General features: G+C 30.0%; 2 protein-coding genes across 8 annotated transcripts in view; both read right to left on the reverse strand.

Annotated features, from left to right (window-relative positions):
* The window catches only part of lovit (loss of visual transmission), a 34,183-nt gene extending 27,897 nt beyond the window's left edge, over positions 1-6,286 (reverse strand). Inside the window, exons 1-5 of one of the 2 annotated variants that reach the window (XM_080170159.1) lie at positions 6,204-6,286; positions 4,548-4,659; positions 3,769-3,882; positions 1,994-2,065; positions 1,224-1,297 (exon numbers count right to left, since the gene is read on the reverse strand). In XM_080170159.1, the coding sequence (XP_080026285.1) occupies positions 1,224-1,297; positions 1,994-2,065; positions 3,769-3,807 (185 nt within the window). In that variant the 5' untranslated portion in view covers positions 3,808-3,882; positions 4,548-4,659; positions 6,204-6,286. The other variant, XM_080170160.1, reaches the window with a different exon arrangement.
* A 6,043-nt stretch (positions 6,287-12,329) lies between these two features.
* The window catches only part of Iml1 (GATOR complex protein Iml1), a 43,890-nt gene continuing 37,024 nt past the window's right edge, over positions 12,330-19,195 (reverse strand). For 4 of the 6 annotated variants that reach the window (XM_080170172.1, XM_080170171.1, XM_080170170.1 and 1 more), the window contains 6 exons: positions 18,783-18,868; positions 18,546-18,636; positions 18,238-18,311; positions 15,195-15,230; positions 13,399-13,472; positions 12,330-12,758 (listed from right to left, as the gene is read on the reverse strand). In XM_080170172.1, coding sequence (XP_080026298.1) covers positions 12,677-12,758; positions 13,399-13,472; positions 15,195-15,230; positions 18,238-18,311; positions 18,546-18,636; positions 18,783-18,868 — 443 coding nt within the window. In that variant the 3' untranslated portion in view covers positions 12,330-12,676. The remainder of the gene's footprint in view (positions 12,759-13,398; positions 13,473-15,194; positions 15,231-18,237; positions 18,312-18,545; positions 18,637-18,782; positions 18,869-19,195) is intronic. The other 2 variants (XM_080170173.1, XM_080170169.1) reach the window with 1 other exon arrangement.

Genomic DNA, 19,195 nt, shown 5'->3' on the forward strand with positions numbered 1-19,195 from the left:
ACATCCATGATAGGGAAGCTATCATTCATAAAATATATAAATAAAAGATGTACGAACCTCAAAAATAAATGCTTGATTCAACAAACAATAGGAGAAAACGCTATAGTTAATGGAGATTAATAAGGTTGGTAGTAATTGTGCTTTAAATATTGTTATCAAAAAATGTTTACATAAGCCACCTTTTTTGAGACAGTGTATAGTGTCCAATAAAAAATGACGCCATACCAATAATAGGCCATATACAATTTACATTGGTCAATTACAATGTATACTGGCCTATTATTGGTCATTTGTATTGTATGTCGTCATTTTTAGGCACTATAAGCTTCTTCAATATTGTTACCAAAAACTATTAGATTTTTCAGAAACCACCTTTTTTGCTAAAAGCCTTTTACGAGTTTAACGTAATTTTAATCTCAATTTGAAATATACTTTTTATTTTAATTTGACAGCTATGTTTAGCACCTTTAATAATAGTAAAATGTTTTATTTAAAAAAAGGATACAATAAGATAGAAAAGAGTACTTAAAGACATTTTGTATTTCCTAGTATATACCTTAATTAAATAAAAAAAAAAACAAGGATGACAACGTCCATAAGTAGCAAAGCACAAAAAATTGTGGATTGGAATACGTACAAGTAGATCTAAAGAGTATTTGTTAAAATCAAAAATAGATTTATTGGAAAAAATAAACATGAAGCCTTATCTTAGATGCTGTGAGAATTGGTGCAAAAAATATGACGTAACAAAAAAAATTAGCCAATGAGAGGCTGTTATTGACCAATGGCGGCAATGGTAGTGGCCGCCATTGGTCAATAACGGCCTCTCATTGGCTAATTTTTTTTGTTACGTCATATTTTTTGCACCAATTCTCACAGCATCCTTATCTTATTTTGTATGATGACTGACAAGCCGACAGTCAAAGTAAATTACTTACTAGAACAATGGAAAAAATTATTTTGATACTGTAATCCCAAAAAAAGTTTTTGAATCGGACCAAAAATATTGGTAAATATGTAAAAAATAGCCAAAAACCTGATATAAGGCAATTTAATTATCCAACCGCCTTGGATGTTTTGTTACAACGACGGGAAATTTAATTTTAATATCCTAAACTACAATCATTTTGAAAATCTGACCATAGACACTAAAGATTGGAGAACATGAAAATCTTGTGTAAGATCCAAGTAATAATATATTCATTGTCTTGATGTTTTCTTACCTAGATTTTCTTCTGTAATGGTGTTCATAGTCCTCTCCCGCGTTTACTGACCGGATAAATTTATTCTTAACCATCTAAAAATTATAAATTTGAACAGTTAAGTTTTCTATTATTACAATAACTATATATCGAAGTTGAATAGTTGTTGAAGCTTTTTATAGTGCCTATAGAAATGACGTCATATTGGCCTATTATTGGTCAATTATAATGTATGATGGCCTACAATTGGTAATTTAATTTGATTAATAGCCTATCATTTTCCATTTGTATTGTATGACGAATTTTGTATAGGCACTACAAAGAGCTTCATAGTTGTTGCTAAAATTATGTATAAAAAGTATGAATAAACAGGGATGAGACAATGGGAGTCAAAAACACCCCCTTACCCCCTAAGAAATAATGTTAAAAATTAATCGTTTGTTGGATTTTATAGAATGAATATTATAAATTTTTCTTTCATTTGTTTTGTACTGATAATTGTTACTAAATGCAAGAATCTACAGAGATAAGACAATTGCCAATAAATTGACGTATTTCCCAATGATACACAAAAATACCCCTTCTTTAGATAAAATATTAGTGTTTGAAACTTTTGGAACCTCAACTTACTAATCCAACCAAAGTAGTTAAGCCAACAAATAAGAAAACGTTATTATAAACCTTTAAGGACTAGTGGAATAAAAAGCCCAATGTCCTATCCCTCCCAGCTAACAACACCGATACAACTTTAATAAAAATAAAGATTTAAAAAAAAAAAAATTAAAACTTACGGTAACATTATTTTCCAATGTATTTGTTAACCCTTGTTCTTTCAGGTCCAACCATTTTTCTTTCGCCTCCTCCTAAAACAAGAAAAGTTATATCAGGGATCTAAAGGGATAAGACAATGGCCGATAAATTGATGTACATCCCCCATTATGACACTCTAAATTATCCCTTCTCTAGATTGAAACGTGTAAAAACTCAACTAAATAAACCAACCAATCAAAAACATTCTTAAAGGAATTAAATTTTCACGATAAATATTTAGTGATAACCCCCAAAACAACAAGTGGATCCAAAGCTACCCACTTCCCTTATTTTCATAGTGTTTCTATCAAATGTTGTGGGCATAATTCCCAAAATGCATTCCTCTAAAAGTTTGTTTGTGGTACATTTCCTGCTGAAGTGAAATTGTCTCGTTTAAGAATCTGTATGGCAAATGAATTATAGATAATATGCACTTTTATCAATGTACACAAATTAAATATTAATAATGTTTATAGCAACGTAGATAAGGTACAAGAGAACAAGGATGACAACATCCATAAGTAGCGAAGCAGAAACAAATATGTATAAGAATTTAAAGATTAGTTGTCAAAAGCATGTATATTAGGAAAAAAATCACGAAACCTTTTTAACATTTGTTTTTAATTTCTTGATATTTATATTTCAGTACTATGACTAACAGACTGTCAGTCAAAGTAAATGGATGCTCAAAACATCGGGAAATTTAATTTTGATATTTTTAACTACAAAAATTTTAAAAATCGGACCATAAACACCAAAGATGTGAGGAAAAATGTGAAAAATATGAAAATAGCCAAAAACCTGCAAAAAAGGCAGTCTGACCGCCATTGTTGTTTTCTTGAAACGACAGGAAATTAAATTTTGATATCTATAACTGAAAAACTTTGGAAATCGGACCATAAACACCAAAGGTATGGAGAAAAATGTGAAAAATACAAAAATAGCCTAAAACCTGCTTAAAGGCAGTCTGACCGTCATAATTGTTTTATTGAAAAGACAGGAAACTTAATTTTGATACTATAACTGAAAAAAAATTTTGGAAATCGGACCATAAACACCAAAGATATGGACAAAAATGTGAAAAATACAAAAATAGCCTAAAAATTTCAGCCTTTTATCTTTTATAGGAGCCGAGAAAATCACGTTTCCCCAAAACTAAGACATACGGACATACAAACAGACGGACATTGCAAGTTATAGAGTAGCTTCGCTACTAAAAATACATATCATCTATAGATAAACACTTTATAATATCTAAACTAAATATCTTCCATAGCATTATTAGTTAGTTATAGGAGTAGGCTCCCATAGCATAACCGGATAATAAAAATATTCACAAAAAATCATCTTAACGATTTTAACAATTAGGTTTCATATTTAGCCTTAAATACAAACAAACATACAGACAGACGGACAAAGAGAGTAAAAAAGGGCTTGAATCTAACAAACGTGAGACTAGGACAAATCTATAAAACTATAGTATGTTTACTTTTTTAAGCGGTTTCCTAAAATGGCATTTGCAGTACAAACTAACTGTTTAGATAAAATGTATTTTGATGCTTATTTTAGCTCAAGTTAAAATAATAAAGCTAAAAATATGTTTTCTTAGTCAAAAATAGAAATATGTCAGGGGTTCAAATATATATTTGTGTGGTGGCACTGGTTTTTCTTTGTTACTAAAGTTACAACAAAATTTTATGATATCGAATACCTGATAATAAATGTTTTAACAAATAGAAAAATTTCCCGCGCTTACCTTAAGTACATGCATCTTGCCGGCATATTTTTCCGCCATCTTGAATTTTTGTCTAGTTGTCTGCTAGTAAGCTGGTGATATAAATACTTATACTCTAATACAAGTTACAAAATCCTAAATAAAAATAATTATTTTTAACTTTAAAACTAGCTTATTCTTACACCTTTTTTTGGAAAGCAAATATCCTTGTTTATCCCTGATTTCTTTCAGAAAGGGCACCAAACCTACGATTACGCAATAGAAATATTTTCTTCTTATCAAACGCTTTATTTTAGTCAAACTGCCTTCAATAATGTAATAAAATTTCGTTGCGACTTTGATTAAATTTAAAATAGCATATCATTTTGAAAGAACAATTTGTTCTTTGGTGTTTCTATAAGAAATCTTACTTGGCAATTTTTTTAAAGGTTTTTAAACAAAACAACAGTAGTAATTCTTTAAATTGACTATCGTTTTTTTGAAAACTAGTAGCTTTTTCCATGGTCCTAATTCGTGGTAGGGTTGACCTACCCTCCTTAAAACAGGACAAACATCCTACTACTCTAGTTTACAGGATTATCAAATAATCAGGGATTTAAAGGGATAAGACAATGGCTGATGATACACAAAATTACCCCTTCTGTAGATTAAAATTAGTGGTTGAAACATTTGAACACTCAACTTAATGAATCAACCAATCAAAATTCTCTAAAGTCCCCAAATAGTTATCATAAAACTTTAGGGACTAGTGAAATAACTAGCCCATTGTCCCCTCTCTCTCTCTCTCTGAAAAATATTACCTTATATAACTATAGATATGATGAATAAATATGATTTGAACAAGAATAATGATGACGTCAAAAAATTGTTAAAAAGTTTGAAACTTCATTCTTCCCCTCCTCCAGAGAAACCCTAAATAATAATAAAAGAAACAAGGATGAAAACATCAATAAAAGCAAAGCTAAGCAAATCAGTAAGTTTGACAGACGAACATTAACTGATATTTTATCAGGAATCTAAAGGGATAAGATGGCCAATAAATTGATGCACATCCCCAACGATAATAACAAAATTACCCCTTTTGTAGTTATTATTTGTGGTTTGGACGCTCAATCAACCAAACAAAGTTCAACAAAGTCCCCAAGGTTGGTAAGACAACGAAAAAGAAAAAGTTATTATAAGACTTTGAGGACTAGTGTAATAAACAGTCAAATGTCCCCTCCCTCCCTGATATTTCATGCATATGCCAAATATGAATATTGTGCCTTATTAACTTGGGAATATCCATTTTAAAATTAAGTAAAATATTTCTATTCTACAAAAGTACTACGCTATTATTGTTGGAGTCCTTTTTATCGTTGTAATAATTTTTCAAGCTTCGCTTTTCTGAAAGTTGTAATCCTTGTAACAAATGTAATTTCTACACAATCAAGAAAATTTCATTAAGAATTTTCTCATTACTCAAACTATAGATAAAAAACGTACTTGTAACTTTGTGATAAATTGGCCAATTTTTTCTTCTTTGTTAAATAAAATTATGAAAATTTAGATAATTTTAAAATTTAAATGATATTACAAATGTTCGGTACTTTTTCTAAAAACAGAACGATTACCAACTTCTTTTAATGCGAATTTTAATTTGTGTTAGGGTTGGAAGACTGTAAACAACTTGTCTTTAAAAATTTGAAAGTAAAATTTCTATACTTGTTTTACTTATAGATTTTAAAGATTGTGCCAAATGTACCAAATCGTAAGTTGAAATAAAATCTGATTTATATCTTTTTTTAAACTACAAAAATTAACTGGATTTTATATTATTGTACTTTAATATAACACTAGCAGCTTAGCCACTAGGAGCTCTGTAATCGAAGGTACATGGAAAGGCATAAAAAAGCCTAAACCATCTTAATATTAATATCTAAACACAAATTATTGAAATCTTAAGCTTCAAACAAAAAATCCGTATTACTTAATATATTTTCGAATTTACTAAAAAAAGGCCCAAAAAAATTTAATAATTGATGCTATATAGCTAGCCTAAATTCCGATAATGTTATTACAGATTAATAGTTTTACTTGAAAACTTTACTATTCTAATTAAAAAAAGTTTTGTAAGCTGGTTATTTCAACTCTTATCCCTATTCTATTAGAACAAATTTAATGCAAAATAATTTTTATATTATTTTAACAGCATTCTCCAATAAAAATATCTTTATTCTTACAGTTAGTTTTTAAAATTACAATTGAAGAAATATTAACCGCTTAATGATAAAGAAAGAAATAAAATTACCTCAAAATAAATTGCAAAAATCATTCTATTTTTACTCAAATAAAAACCCTGTTGTAATGTCTTCTTTAAAATAACTTTTAAGATTAAATATTTTTACAATTAAATTAAAACTGGATTGCGAAAAAAAAAGTTTAGACTGTGTAAAAATGAAATGAATAAATGTTACCTTGATCAACAACATGAAGTAGTAATGTCTCCCCCCAGGCACTATGACAATATGCGCCCGAGGGGGTGGCTACACGAGCACTCACGACTCTCCGGGACTAGTCCACCTCCCCTTCACCCTCCCACCCCGACAGAGAGAATTTCTCTGTAGAAAATCTGCGAAAATTTGAAGGTTCTTGAATTGTAGACAGAGAATGGTTTATTATTCCCCGGTTTCTCCAATATTTTTCGAAGATTTTAGATCTTATGACTTTTGTTACGTACACAAAATTTTGAATAATTATTTCAAATTATAATCTAATATTAATTTGCTAGCGATAATGCCCCTAGCCTTATCTGATCAGGGTTTCTTGAAAATGGATTAAAACCATTTATGTTATATAAACAAGGTACAATGTTCATCTCTATAATCATGTTCTAAAAATGTAAGTATGTCCTTAAAAAGTATCCTGTATTTAAGAAGTTTTGCAACAAATTTACTTACAATTTTTTTTAGACTTTTGCATTGATATTCTACTTATTAAGTTTTGACATTCTACAAGTGTTAATGTTTGTTTGTCTTACCGTTTAAATGTTTCGCTTTTATGGATTTTGTCATCTTTGTTAAGTCATGAATACGTATTTGTTTACTTGTATAAATAAATGTATGAAGCGACATAAGGAAAGGTCAATGAAAATAAATTTTCCTCACCGACTAATAATATCCTGTAAAACTGTTGTGTTTCAATTACATCTTCTTAAAAATACTAATATGTTGACCAATTTTATTCGGGGAGGGGGTGCACCACAGTAACATCCCCAACCATTTGACGTCATAGATGTCAATAATATGTTATCAATTACCCTTTTTTTGTAGTGAAGTTAATTCCAAAAGTCCGTATATCTGACAACTACGTTCTGTAAGATACGAGATTTTCTCTTCTGATATTAAAATAATACGGCTGATTTCTATAAAAGATTTTCCTGAACAATAAGCATCTTTTTTTGTAAATCACATTGTCCGCCGGTCTAACGGTAACAATCGTAAAACATCAAATGTATGTTTTTCTCAGCTGTTATCAAAGATACACTGCAATACTTTCCATGTACAGACATGAAAAAATCTAAAGAAATAAAAAGGTGTGGGTAGAATACAAATTATCTTCAATTTACCTATCCATTAATCTTTATGGGAGAGAAAAGACAAAATATGTTAGGTTAGTGGGCATTTACTTCCGCGTTGTCTTTCTAAAGGGATAAACACCAGAGATATGGGGGAAAATGTGGAAATTATAAAAATAGCCAAAAAGCTGATATAAAAAAAAACAGTCCAACCGCAATGGATGTTTCGTGGTTGATAATGCTCCTTAATGATGGAAATGTTGTCAAAATGTTGTCAACAAGTCTTTTATCTTTTTTTTAGGAGCGGAGAAAATTACGTTTTAACCCATACGTTTCAGACATTTCAAATTATAGAGTAGCTTTGATACAAAAAAACAAATGGTAGGTGGTAGTTTGAGCTGTTGTAATTATTTTTGGTTTCTGAAGATTTCTCATTGTGATACATATGCGCAAATGAACGCCCACCCCTAGATTAGTCTTCTATAACTAAATTAAACCATCCCATAATACGTAAATACTTTTCTATCTAGTATGCAGGGACACAGGAATAGGAGTAGGACAATGGATGATGAATTATTATTCCCTATAATTCAGTATAATTTGGTGTCTTGTTAATATTGATGGGAAGAAAGCAATCTAATTGCCATTGTCCTCTCCCTCCTTGTCATGTCCTATTATATAAAGTGGTAAGGTTTTTATTGTCTATCCGATAAGATATCGCTAACCATGAACTAATTGAGTATTCCATTTTCTGTAAAACTTTACAAAGGTCCCTAATGTTTTTTGGATATTTAATTTTCTATTCTCTCCCTACAAATTCAAATACAGAGCCTAATAACAAATTTTATTTATGCAATTATATTTTATTAATTTGTGTATTAAAATCTATGTTGCAAGAATGAATACATATTAATTAATTTTCCTATTAATTATTGTCAAGTAGCTACTTCATTACTAACACACATAAGGTATATTCTATAATGTATAGTTTCCCTCACTCTGTCTGTATGTAACTTCATTACTAACACACAAGGTATATTCTATAATGAATAGTTTCCTCTACTCTATCTGTATGTATGAAACGACTTTTTTCACTAAATATTGAATGTCAAAATGAGGAAGAGGACATTGGACTGTAAACAATACTTATACCAAAAGTTTTATATATACATGTTTTCTTTCGTTAACGTAAAAACTTTGGGTACTTTTTATTACTTTCTAGTTGAGTTGTACAATCTATCTGTGTCAAACCTTTTTCTTCATTAATTTTGTTTTTAGTAATAAGGGCTTAATATCAGTTCTTCAGTCATTGCAATTTCTCTTAAAACTCCTAGAGTAGGGGTTAATTTGTGTGACTAACATGTCATTTTATACACTGAGCACTAGAAAGATAAGCATTATGTTTCCATTAGAGGATTTTTTTTCTCAATGTTTTTCAGTTCGATGATTTTTCTCAATGTATTTTTGAAAACATTAAAAATTACATTAAAAACCTAATCTTTAAAACTTTCTAGTGCAAGTTAAAAATTTAATATCATTACCTAATTGTTTGCGTGTAAAGTAATTTGCTTTCTATTTCATCTATGAAAGTTATGATAGTTACAGACCTTGTTAATGTATTATTGTAGTCATACCATAACTTTAACTTACCCAAACTATTACTGTTTCAGACACTAGTGGCTTTGTCCCAAGCCTCTAGGGGGCTTCAAATTGAAAAGGGGGGTGGGGAGGTTAAGGATGTGCGTACAATCTTCTTTAAAAATGTAGTTTTGTTTTAAAAAGTAAATTTTAGGAAGGGGGCGGATTTTTTCTCGGGTATTTTGTATATCCTAATAGCCTTAAACCTGCCCTGGATCACTACTTAGTACTTAACCTCCCTGAAAATATAATTTTACGTGATGGATAAGACAGTTGACGATAAATGATTATAGTAAACTAATTACCCATTCTGCGGATCAATAATAGTTTCGAAATTTTTTGAGCTAACAGATAAGATAGCGTGTTTTAAACTTTGTGTCATTGTATTTTACACTCCCCTACCTGCCTACTGATCTAAGCATTTCCGTAACCTCTAATTATTAGTAATTACAGATACAGGAATAATATTTCTCGGATGTATGTAATCGAAGGGGAGGGAGGAATAAGGGGACAAGAAAAATAGCCTAAAACCATTTCTGTAAGTATGTGTACAGCTTTAAATAAATAGGTTTAAAAATATATTTATAAAAAGACAAACATCAGTTTTCAGCACAAAAATTTAAAATATATTAATATAATTTTAACATGATGCTGATAGAATATTAAAAAGAATATTTATATTTTCCTAGTAAGTTGTATAAAACAACTCAAAAAGCCTAAAACTAACAAAATCATTAACTAAATAAAATACATATGTGAAGCTTCCCCAAAAAAGAAGAACTCAATCGTTTAAGCAGAAAGCTATATACAACCTTGATGTTTTACATTAGCAGCTCCGCCACAAGATGCCTCTAGAGGCCCTTGACCAAAGAGGAGTGGAGGTGTTTAAAAACAGAAAGGGCGATTTCTCTGGGGAGGGTGGAGGTTTCCTCCCCTATAATAGTGTAAAAACCTTCCTTGGTCCTATGAAGAACTTCACTAAATAGGAGAATCATATCAGTCCAGCAATTAGCAAGATCCTTCAGTACAAACAGAATGGCATCCTGTTACTTTAAAATAATGATAAAAGGATGAAAAACCTAACAGAAAACATTAAAATCTTCATCCTGTTTTTAACATTTCCCGTTTATCTATAAGTATTATGGGAAGCCACACAAAATATTGAGGGAGGGTTAAAAGTTAATCCTAAATAACTCTGGGATAAATTTGTAAAGGCAAGGCATTTCTCCATTCGGGTCTATTCGTAAATTTAGGCAAATTATCCTACAGATTCCAAACCTTGCATCTAGATTTCTTAAACAATAAATAAATTATTATTTTCCACTGTTTTGGGAATAAATTTTATGATTTTAATGTAAAGATTTCTAATACGATTCTGCATAATCGGACTAACTGACAATTTACGAAATTTTGTTTCGGGTTCTGAACAATATAGGTATTGTTTCTTTATTATAAAAACACTGTTATTTTTTGATAATTTCCATTTTTAAGCTTCGCTAATATTTTTGTTGTTATTCTTGTTGAAACTAATGATAGAGTATATTAGGATAGAAAAGAGGGATTAGGTAGGAAAGATTGATTAATTCAACAGGTTTGGGTCCTAACTAAATATAAAGTCATTCTCACACTAATGGATTTTACTAAAGGAAGATAAATAAATTTCTATCAGAGAGGGTAATTTTTTCGCGTAATTCTATGAAGTTGAGTTGTAATCAAATGCTCTTACTAAGTCAAAGTGTTCTTCAGTATAAAATTAACCAAATGTATGTATATAAAATGGTCCATGATTAAGTAGTCTGACTCAATAAGAGCATTTGACTACAACCAAACTTCACGGAATTGTGCAAAAAATGATCATCTTTGTACAAGTTTTACTACTTTGATTTTTGGCTAGTTTTTGGGCGGTTTAAGCCTATTTATTTTAAAATTTCAGTATTGTAATGGTTCTCTAAAATAATTTACTGCCCTGTCCCACTTAGATGCTAGGGGCACATCAGCTAGTATTTTATTTATTTAACAGTGGCTTCGCTCCTAGCAACGAAAGAGTTCAAAGAAATGGGCTCGTCAAGAAGCTATTGCTATTAAGTGCCTATACAGTTTGATTTAATCAAAGCATTTGATTGTGTTCACCAATACGTTAAATTTTACATTCATTCGAGAAAGTTTGTCATATGTACCTTAGCTCTTTTTTATTAATGCATGAATGTGAAAATAAGAAAAAGCAGCTAAAAGCAGTAGGACCGCCATTGATGTTTTATAGCCTATTATGCTCTATAATGTTGGGAATGTTGACAAGAAGTTTTAGCCGTGTATCTTGAAAAGGAGGTGTGAAATTCACATTTACACCAATTATTGTCTTATGGGCGGATATTTGGATTAACGAGAAGCTTCGCTACTAATAAAAATATTGGTCAGGGAAATAATTAAGGGTTCCTTCAAAGTGGAGTCTTCAACAATAAAAAACTATTATTAAATACATTTTGAACAGCAAATTTTCCAAAGCAATTTAACACAAAATAAAATTTAACATAATTTAATCTAGAGAAAGAATTTGAACAAATCTTTTTATCCTGACTTAATCCGAACTAAATTCTCTGACAAAATAAGATAAAAATTGAAGTTCAGTAAAATCATGTATGAAGGAGGGACAATAGAATAGTTATTTATCGCATCGTATTATAAACAGCTTTCCGCGTACATGATAATGTACAATTACAAGTTAAAACTAGTTTTTTTTAGCCCCAAGATAGCGAAGGCACGGGCTACCAATTTTAATATTATGATTGTACATATATATATTCGTAGAAAATTGGGTATAATACGATGCAATGCATTCAAAGCAATACTGGAAAGTAAATTAATCTTTCGCCCCTATCTACCAAACCCCCTTAATACAATTATAAGAAGCTATAAAAGTTTTAGAGAATCAAAAGACGGAAGACTTATTAATTCATCATCCAGTATCTTTTCCCTGTAGCATTAATTCTTACATTTTATTCTTCATTGTTTTAAATTAAAGTTTTTGTTTCATACTGAACAAACTAAAAACTTTAACATTATCATGTTTATTCATTCAAAAGACTTTCATAAAAGCTATGAAATTTTTTTTAGTGTTTGTTTTAATAATTAGAGGGAACGTAGCGCATCCGCCCCGTCGTCGGGGTGATAGGTCCGGAACCCAAAGCAACACCAAGCCCTCTAGAGGTCATTAAAGGGTTAATTTGATTATGCAATAATACTATATTTCAAGTAATCCTTAGACTTTTTTTTATAGCTTTCCTATTTTTAATTTTGAGAAATATATGAACTTTTCATTTTTTACTGACATTCAGACCAACAGGTAAGATTCGCAGCAAAGCTTTGATCCTAATATAAATAAATATTCCTGATATATATAAATATATTTTTAAATTCCAAATATGTACAAAATAATAAATTTTTTTTAGTAAATAATCAATAATCATAACAAATCAATATTTATCACAAGTATAATCAAGATCAGATGTGAGTATAAAAAATAATATCATATTCAAAAATGAAAACTAGTGCATTAAATGTAGAAGAAAGTTCAATTATAGTTGTAAATCATAAAACTAGATCAGAACATGATCTATTCCTATGTATGCACCTACATATTTTTATCATCTTAAAATGTTTCACAAATCAGTAGGTATACTTCAAAAGAAAATAAACTTAACTACAATCACAAAGTTTCAATAATTCAATCGAACATATTTAGTGTGGTACTAATGCTTGAGTTTCTAAACATTCCTCCCAAAATTTCTTTAATCTTCCCTCGTCGTTCATACAGAAACGTCTGGAAAATATTATTATATTAGAATCACTATATTTTTTTTTACATCTTTGGCGTTAATGAATATGATATTTATAGCCTAATAAACCAGGGATCTAAAGGGATAAGCTAATGATCGATAAAGTGATATACATTCCCATGCTGATACACAAAATTGTCTGTTCTTTAGATTACAATTATTGGTTAAAACGTTTGAACACTCAACTGAATAAACCAACCAATCAAAATTTATTAAGTCCCCCAAAATTAGTAAGCAAACGAATACGAAATCGTTATTATTCAATCTTGGGGACTAGTGTTATAAATAGCTCAATATCCCCTCCCTCCCTGGATCAGTACATATTTATAGTCCAATAATCCAATCAACTCAGTATAACCACCATATCAAGCCTTTACAACTGGAATTACACAGGTATAAGGTATAGCCAACAATCAAAATAAATCTAAAATAATATTTGGGACGCAGATAATAAGGTCTTATTTACTACAAAGCGTTGCCCTCACAAAATCACGGAAAAATCAGCTGTGAATTACCAGATAATTTTTCGAATTAATTTAGTTGTTAGTTAAAGCTGATTTAGACAGGCGAAGGGTCATAGAAAATTGAGAGCATTATCGACCGACCATCAGACATTTACTTTACCTGAAATCCGCCAACATTTTGTCCATAAAAGGTATATCGCCGGTGGCCCCTGATGTAGACACTTGCTTCCATTTCTAACAACAAAAGTTAGTTTAAATGTTCAGTTGTTTATCTCATTAACATATTAGGGAAAGGGTGGTTATTATTGAGATATTTAGATTAAAGCATCGTAGAACTTTAGAAACATAACACTCTGTATTTAGCTATTTAGAAAATGATAAAATATGCATTCTTAATGATATTTGTCAGCAAATAAAGAGTAAAAATGTATTTCTAGGATGTTCTTTACCTAGATTACGAGATATCTATAATTATAACCACCCCTGACTTAGTTTAAGCTCGAATATTCAGTAATATTTAGTGATTTGGCAATTTAAATCTTGCAAATAAACATTGCAATGTCCATGTGTTTCAGAAAAGGAGTTGACTAGGCTACGGAAAGTGAAAAGTGTGAACGCAGCGTTGCGGAGCCGTTTAATTTTGATGCGGCTCCGGCTCCTACCTAAAATTAATATATCAATTTTTGTTCATTATTGAATTGAGAAAATAAAATAAATAATATGAAATACTTTGCTTTGATTTGATTAAAGCTATATAAAAATAGAAGGATGTGTGTATTTGTTAAGTAACAATAGTTTTTCAATTTATCAAATAGAAATAGAACGTTAAAAAAAATCAATTTTAGCAAATCCGGAGCCGGAGCCGTTTTTAACAAAAATTACGGCTCCGGCTCCACCAAAATATGGCGGTTCCGCGGCTCCCGGCTCCGCAACACTGGTTGAAGTACTTTATCACACAAATATTTATTCATTAAAATGCCATCAAAACAAAAAATATTTTTTTTACAAATAGTTTTCATAAAAACAAAAATTGTCTAACTTTTAAATAACCCTTTTTTTTACCATTACTATAGTGTATTTATGTTAATTTTATTTAATGTAAAATTAGTTTAGTTTAGGAGAAAAACAAAAAAATTTAATGTTTTATTTTGTAAAATATGTTGTTAGTATTACTTTGTATAAATAAAAACATATAATATTGTTATTAATTCTAAAACCTGAAAAATATAGTATTGTTATTGAAAACAAAATATGTGTATATATATTATATAGGTATGTATTTTAATAAATAGTATGGTTGTTTTATTTTAATTCACAGCAAACTGAAAAAAACTTAAAATATTAAAGTTACTGTATATGTAACACATAAGAGACAGGTCTGTTCTAAGCTCAAAAAACTAATAAGGGTTGACAAAGATTTATAAAAGGGAAGATAAGGTCACAAAGCTTTGATAGTTATTTATCGCATTAAATGATTATCAGGTCAAAAAACACAAGGACATCCAAGCTTTTTCATTTGGGGGGGGGGGGGGGCGTATTTGTAAATCCTTTTTTTAAACAGCTGTAATGGAATTATCGGATCATGGAAAGAAAACGAAGTTTCACAGTAGCTTTTGATATGTTATTTTAGGTAAGGTTAATGTTAATGATTGCCCAACAGGGTTAGAAAATTGGCCCCGCAGGGGATAGAAATAGGAGAAAAGCAACTGTAAAAATACAACGAAACCCGCTACTTCGTTTTCATTCCATGTTTCGAATTGTCATTTGCCCGTAAAAGAAGCCTTTACAAAAAACTTGCGGTCTTTTTAAAAATTTCCTTTATTTCTGAAATCTTTGTCAACCCTGCAAAATCATTACGATACACCTGTCTCTTAGAAAAAAATAACACATTGTCATTTTAAAAAAAACTTAAAAGCCAACACATTTAATACTACTGTGTAAACTTATTATTTGTACCAAGCTAACGTCAGCGGTCAACTGTTTCGCCAATTTCTAAGTACAATAATAACAATATTAGTTTTAAAGCAAATTTAAGTGTCTAAGTTCTAAAATGTGGCTTAGATATTAATATTTCTATTGCTACGTAAGTGTAACGTAACATTTTGCTATCTATAACTTGTAATAAATAATAAAATGGTGGGAAAGGGGGCAGAAAGGGTTGTGGATTTAAGCGTTATAATATTCCCTCTTTTAATTTGTACTAAGTATCAACCTTTCAATCTATCATCAAGTCTTTTTTACTGTTCTTTATTTCTGTACATTTCTTTATTTCTGTACATTATCAACAACATTTTATCAGTAACGAAAATTATTCAATTAAACAAATATTAATACTAACTAAAGGAAAAGTCGGAAGGCAAAATAATATCCCTTCGGGTTTCAAATCCCCTTTCAGAAGCTCCAAACATTTTGAGAGGTATACTTCCCCAGAAACAAACTTCTTAGGAATCTACAAACATACCCAAAGAGGGAAGGATGAAATGCAAAAATGGATATAGACTGCATGGACAATGGAATTTTAGGTTGCTAATATTGTCCACAGATATTGGTTAATACAATCCTCCATGGGATGTGGGGTATCGTTAAAATAGCCAACTGGGAGACACATTTAACAGGGTATGCGAGAATCTCACAACAATATCCAAGTATTCTATATCATATCCATTGATGCAAATTTACAATATTTGGAGGTCATCCTCTTTTTTTTTGGGTGGGGGGTATTTTAGGAAACTTTATACATATCATGTATCCCCATCCCTGGCATGTATTTCAACTTTACTTTTCTTTTAGTATGTATGTAAAAATTTAAATAATTTAGTTTATTTCATCCTTTAGAATAATCCTTAGTTCATTTTAGAATATACAGTATACGTTTTTAATAAACTTTTGGGTTATACACTATTTAATTTTGTGAATTTTACAAATGACTAAAAATTAACTCCCCACCCCCCAAACAAGCTTCTGACTTTGGTAGACTAATTTTTCAGAGAGTTAAGTTAGAAGGGGGAATTTATTTTTATCTAACATAAATTGAGGAAAAATTAAAATATTTTCCATTGAATTGCCCTAGGCTAGAATCTCTGGTACAATTTAATACTGTTTAAAACTACTTTTGAACAAAAATATGACTAAAATGGATTTAATGTGTACTTGTTTTATGTAAATGTAGGATATAATTATATAAAGGTGATAACTAGTTTTAATTTAGTTTATATTTTCTTTTGAAATCATAATGTGTTTTTTAATTCTAAATACCTATTCTAAATTATTTCTAAGTAATGGATCAATTTGAAGTTATTAAAAAAATCTATGTGTCTGAATTAGTTGAGAATCTCTTTTAAGTATTCTACCTATCTAATTTAAAACAAAATATTTAGGTAATATATAATTATCCAGTAATATTTTTTTTTTGCCTAAAGCATAGGATCTCAATAACTAATGAACCGATTTAGTTCTCCATTTTAGGGAAGCTTTACATAGGTCTTGGGATGGTTTTTTTTGACTATTTTTAGTTGTTTTTCTTAACTATTTCAATGCAGAATCCCTAGATGCTAGAGGCGCAGCCACTAGTTTTATATTTGATAATAAATAAGTAAGATTGAAAGTGTTACGGAGAATATATTACTATAAGTCAAAGGATACTTATTTCCTTTTTTAGGTTTTAGCCATCGAGTTTCTTTTTCAATATTCATAGCCAAAGTTAAAAGTTACAATTTACGTAAGTAAAGAGATATTTTAAAATTACGATGTGTAATGTTTTAGTTTATTTGACTTTTTAGCTTGAATCCTAATATCTATTTCATTTGGTCCTTTTCTGAAATCTTGAAATATCATCCTTATCTTATCTTAGAATATGCATTTTATGGGATAGGGTATTTATCGGGTTCATTGGGATAAATCAATGTCAGAAAATTAATATATCATTGATGATGAATACTCCCCCCCCCCCCCCCCCCATAATAAACACATGTATTGATTCGCACTATAACCATTGCATTGTGAAGAAAGAATAAATTATCTTCTAATGCCTTAGCTCTCCCTCCTTGGCATAAGTATACTTTCCCTTATTTAATTATGGTTTGATTAAAGAATTCTCATGGGAGGGAAGATATAATCACATGGTTCAATAATATACATTCAAATATAGATAGTCAGGGATTCTAATGGATAAGACAATATGGACGAGAAATTTATATACACGCCCAAATCAATCATTACAAACAAAATTACTGCTTCTGTACATTGAAATAAATGGTGGGAAGTATGGATAGTGGGATACTGCTTATTTGTTTCAACCAATCAAGTCCCTTCAGTTTTTACGCCAACGAATCAGAGAACATGCTTTTAATGACACTTTCCTCCTTGCAGATATTTATATAGAGTTATCATTGTAAGTAGCAAAGATACTCTATAACCAGGGTATGTCAAGACAAAATCTAAGATAGCAAATCTACTCTACGACAAAATTATTTTTATAGAACCGTCCCAGTGGTAAGACTAAGGACAATACGACAAAATTTTCAAATAATTAAAAAGCATTATATAAATAAAATATCTATAGAAAATACCATAGCCAATAAAAATATTATCTACATATTTTAAAACCGTTCTTATTTTATTAAACGTGTTTATCATGATTTGCTACTTGTGAACAGTGAAAACTCTAATGTTTTGTTTCGTACTATTGTTGAGGCAAAGGGATAGTAAAATAAAAAAAATAACAAACGGTATTTATGTATTGATTTTTTTATTAGTATTCGTAGAAAATTGTCTACAATACAATAAGTGGATACTAAGTAATGGGTTTCGAAGCCATACGGAAAAAATGAATCATCTCTTTAACAGGTATAAAAACATGTACCTTATAAATATAGAATTCTGATTGATGATTCAAAACAAACGACAGATGAAATTTTCCAGGAAAAATCAAATAGAAAGAACTTTAGAAATTAGATCCTTAATGAACTCCTTAATGCAGAAGTGTTAATAAAGAATTTACCTTAGAAATCATAAAATTCCAGGACCATAGGAAACCTGTTTCCCCTTCATCGAACACTTGCACCGGAGATTCACCTAATTTATACAAGGGAATATGAAACACGAACAGTTAGATAAAATGGATCATCAAAAGTATGTAATGGTCATAAAAATAAGAAGAGAGAGAAGGATTATTATAAAAAATCATACTTTAAAAATATCTAAAACAACTTAATATCTGCTTTCTAACTCATTTTGTCCGTTTGTCCATCCATGAATTTTTTAAATTTTCTCGTAACCCTGCATGGTTCCTACCATCAATACACTTACCAATGAGATGACTAGTAATAGCTGCCACATTTTCTATTTCTGACATATCCTGTTGAGAATTCTGTTGGGATATTGTCTTCTTTCCAGGATCCTAAAAACACAAAGTTAAATAAAAATGTAGTAAAGGAAATAGTAAGTTGAAGTTGAATAGAAAGGCTAAAAATGAAAAGATAGGTATAATATCAAATAAGTTTTGTTAGCCCTAAGGGGCCGAAGGAAAGTATTTTTTATTTTTACCTTATTCTTCTTAGAGAAAGGATTTTGAATGCCCTGAATACCAGTTGATGTTTGAAGCGTTGTTGGAATCAAAACAAACATATTCCCTAAAATAAAACAAGCGGTTTTTTTTAAAAACATAACTTGACATTGTTTAACAGCTGTACACAACTAACTTTCCAGAGAGAGGGGGTTAGGGGACAATGGTCTGTTTATTGCACTAGTCCCAAAAGATTTATAACAACGTTTTCTTATTCGATGGATTAACAAATTTGGGGACTTAAGTGAATTTGATTGTTTGGTTGATTAAGTTGAGTGTTGAAACGTTTGAAATACTACTTAAAATCTACAGAAGGGGTAATGTTATGTGTCATCACTAGGGGTGTACATAAATTTATCGACCATTGTCTTATCACTTTAGATCCCTGAAAACA

The sequence above is a fragment of the Acartia tonsa genome, chromosome 8, assembly GCF_053477335.1.
Source record: "Acartia tonsa isolate MP-2025a chromosome 8, ASM5347733v1, whole genome shotgun sequence".
In the NCBI taxonomy this organism is placed as follows: Eukaryota; Metazoa; Arthropoda; class Copepoda; order Calanoida; family Acartiidae; genus Acartia; species Acartia tonsa.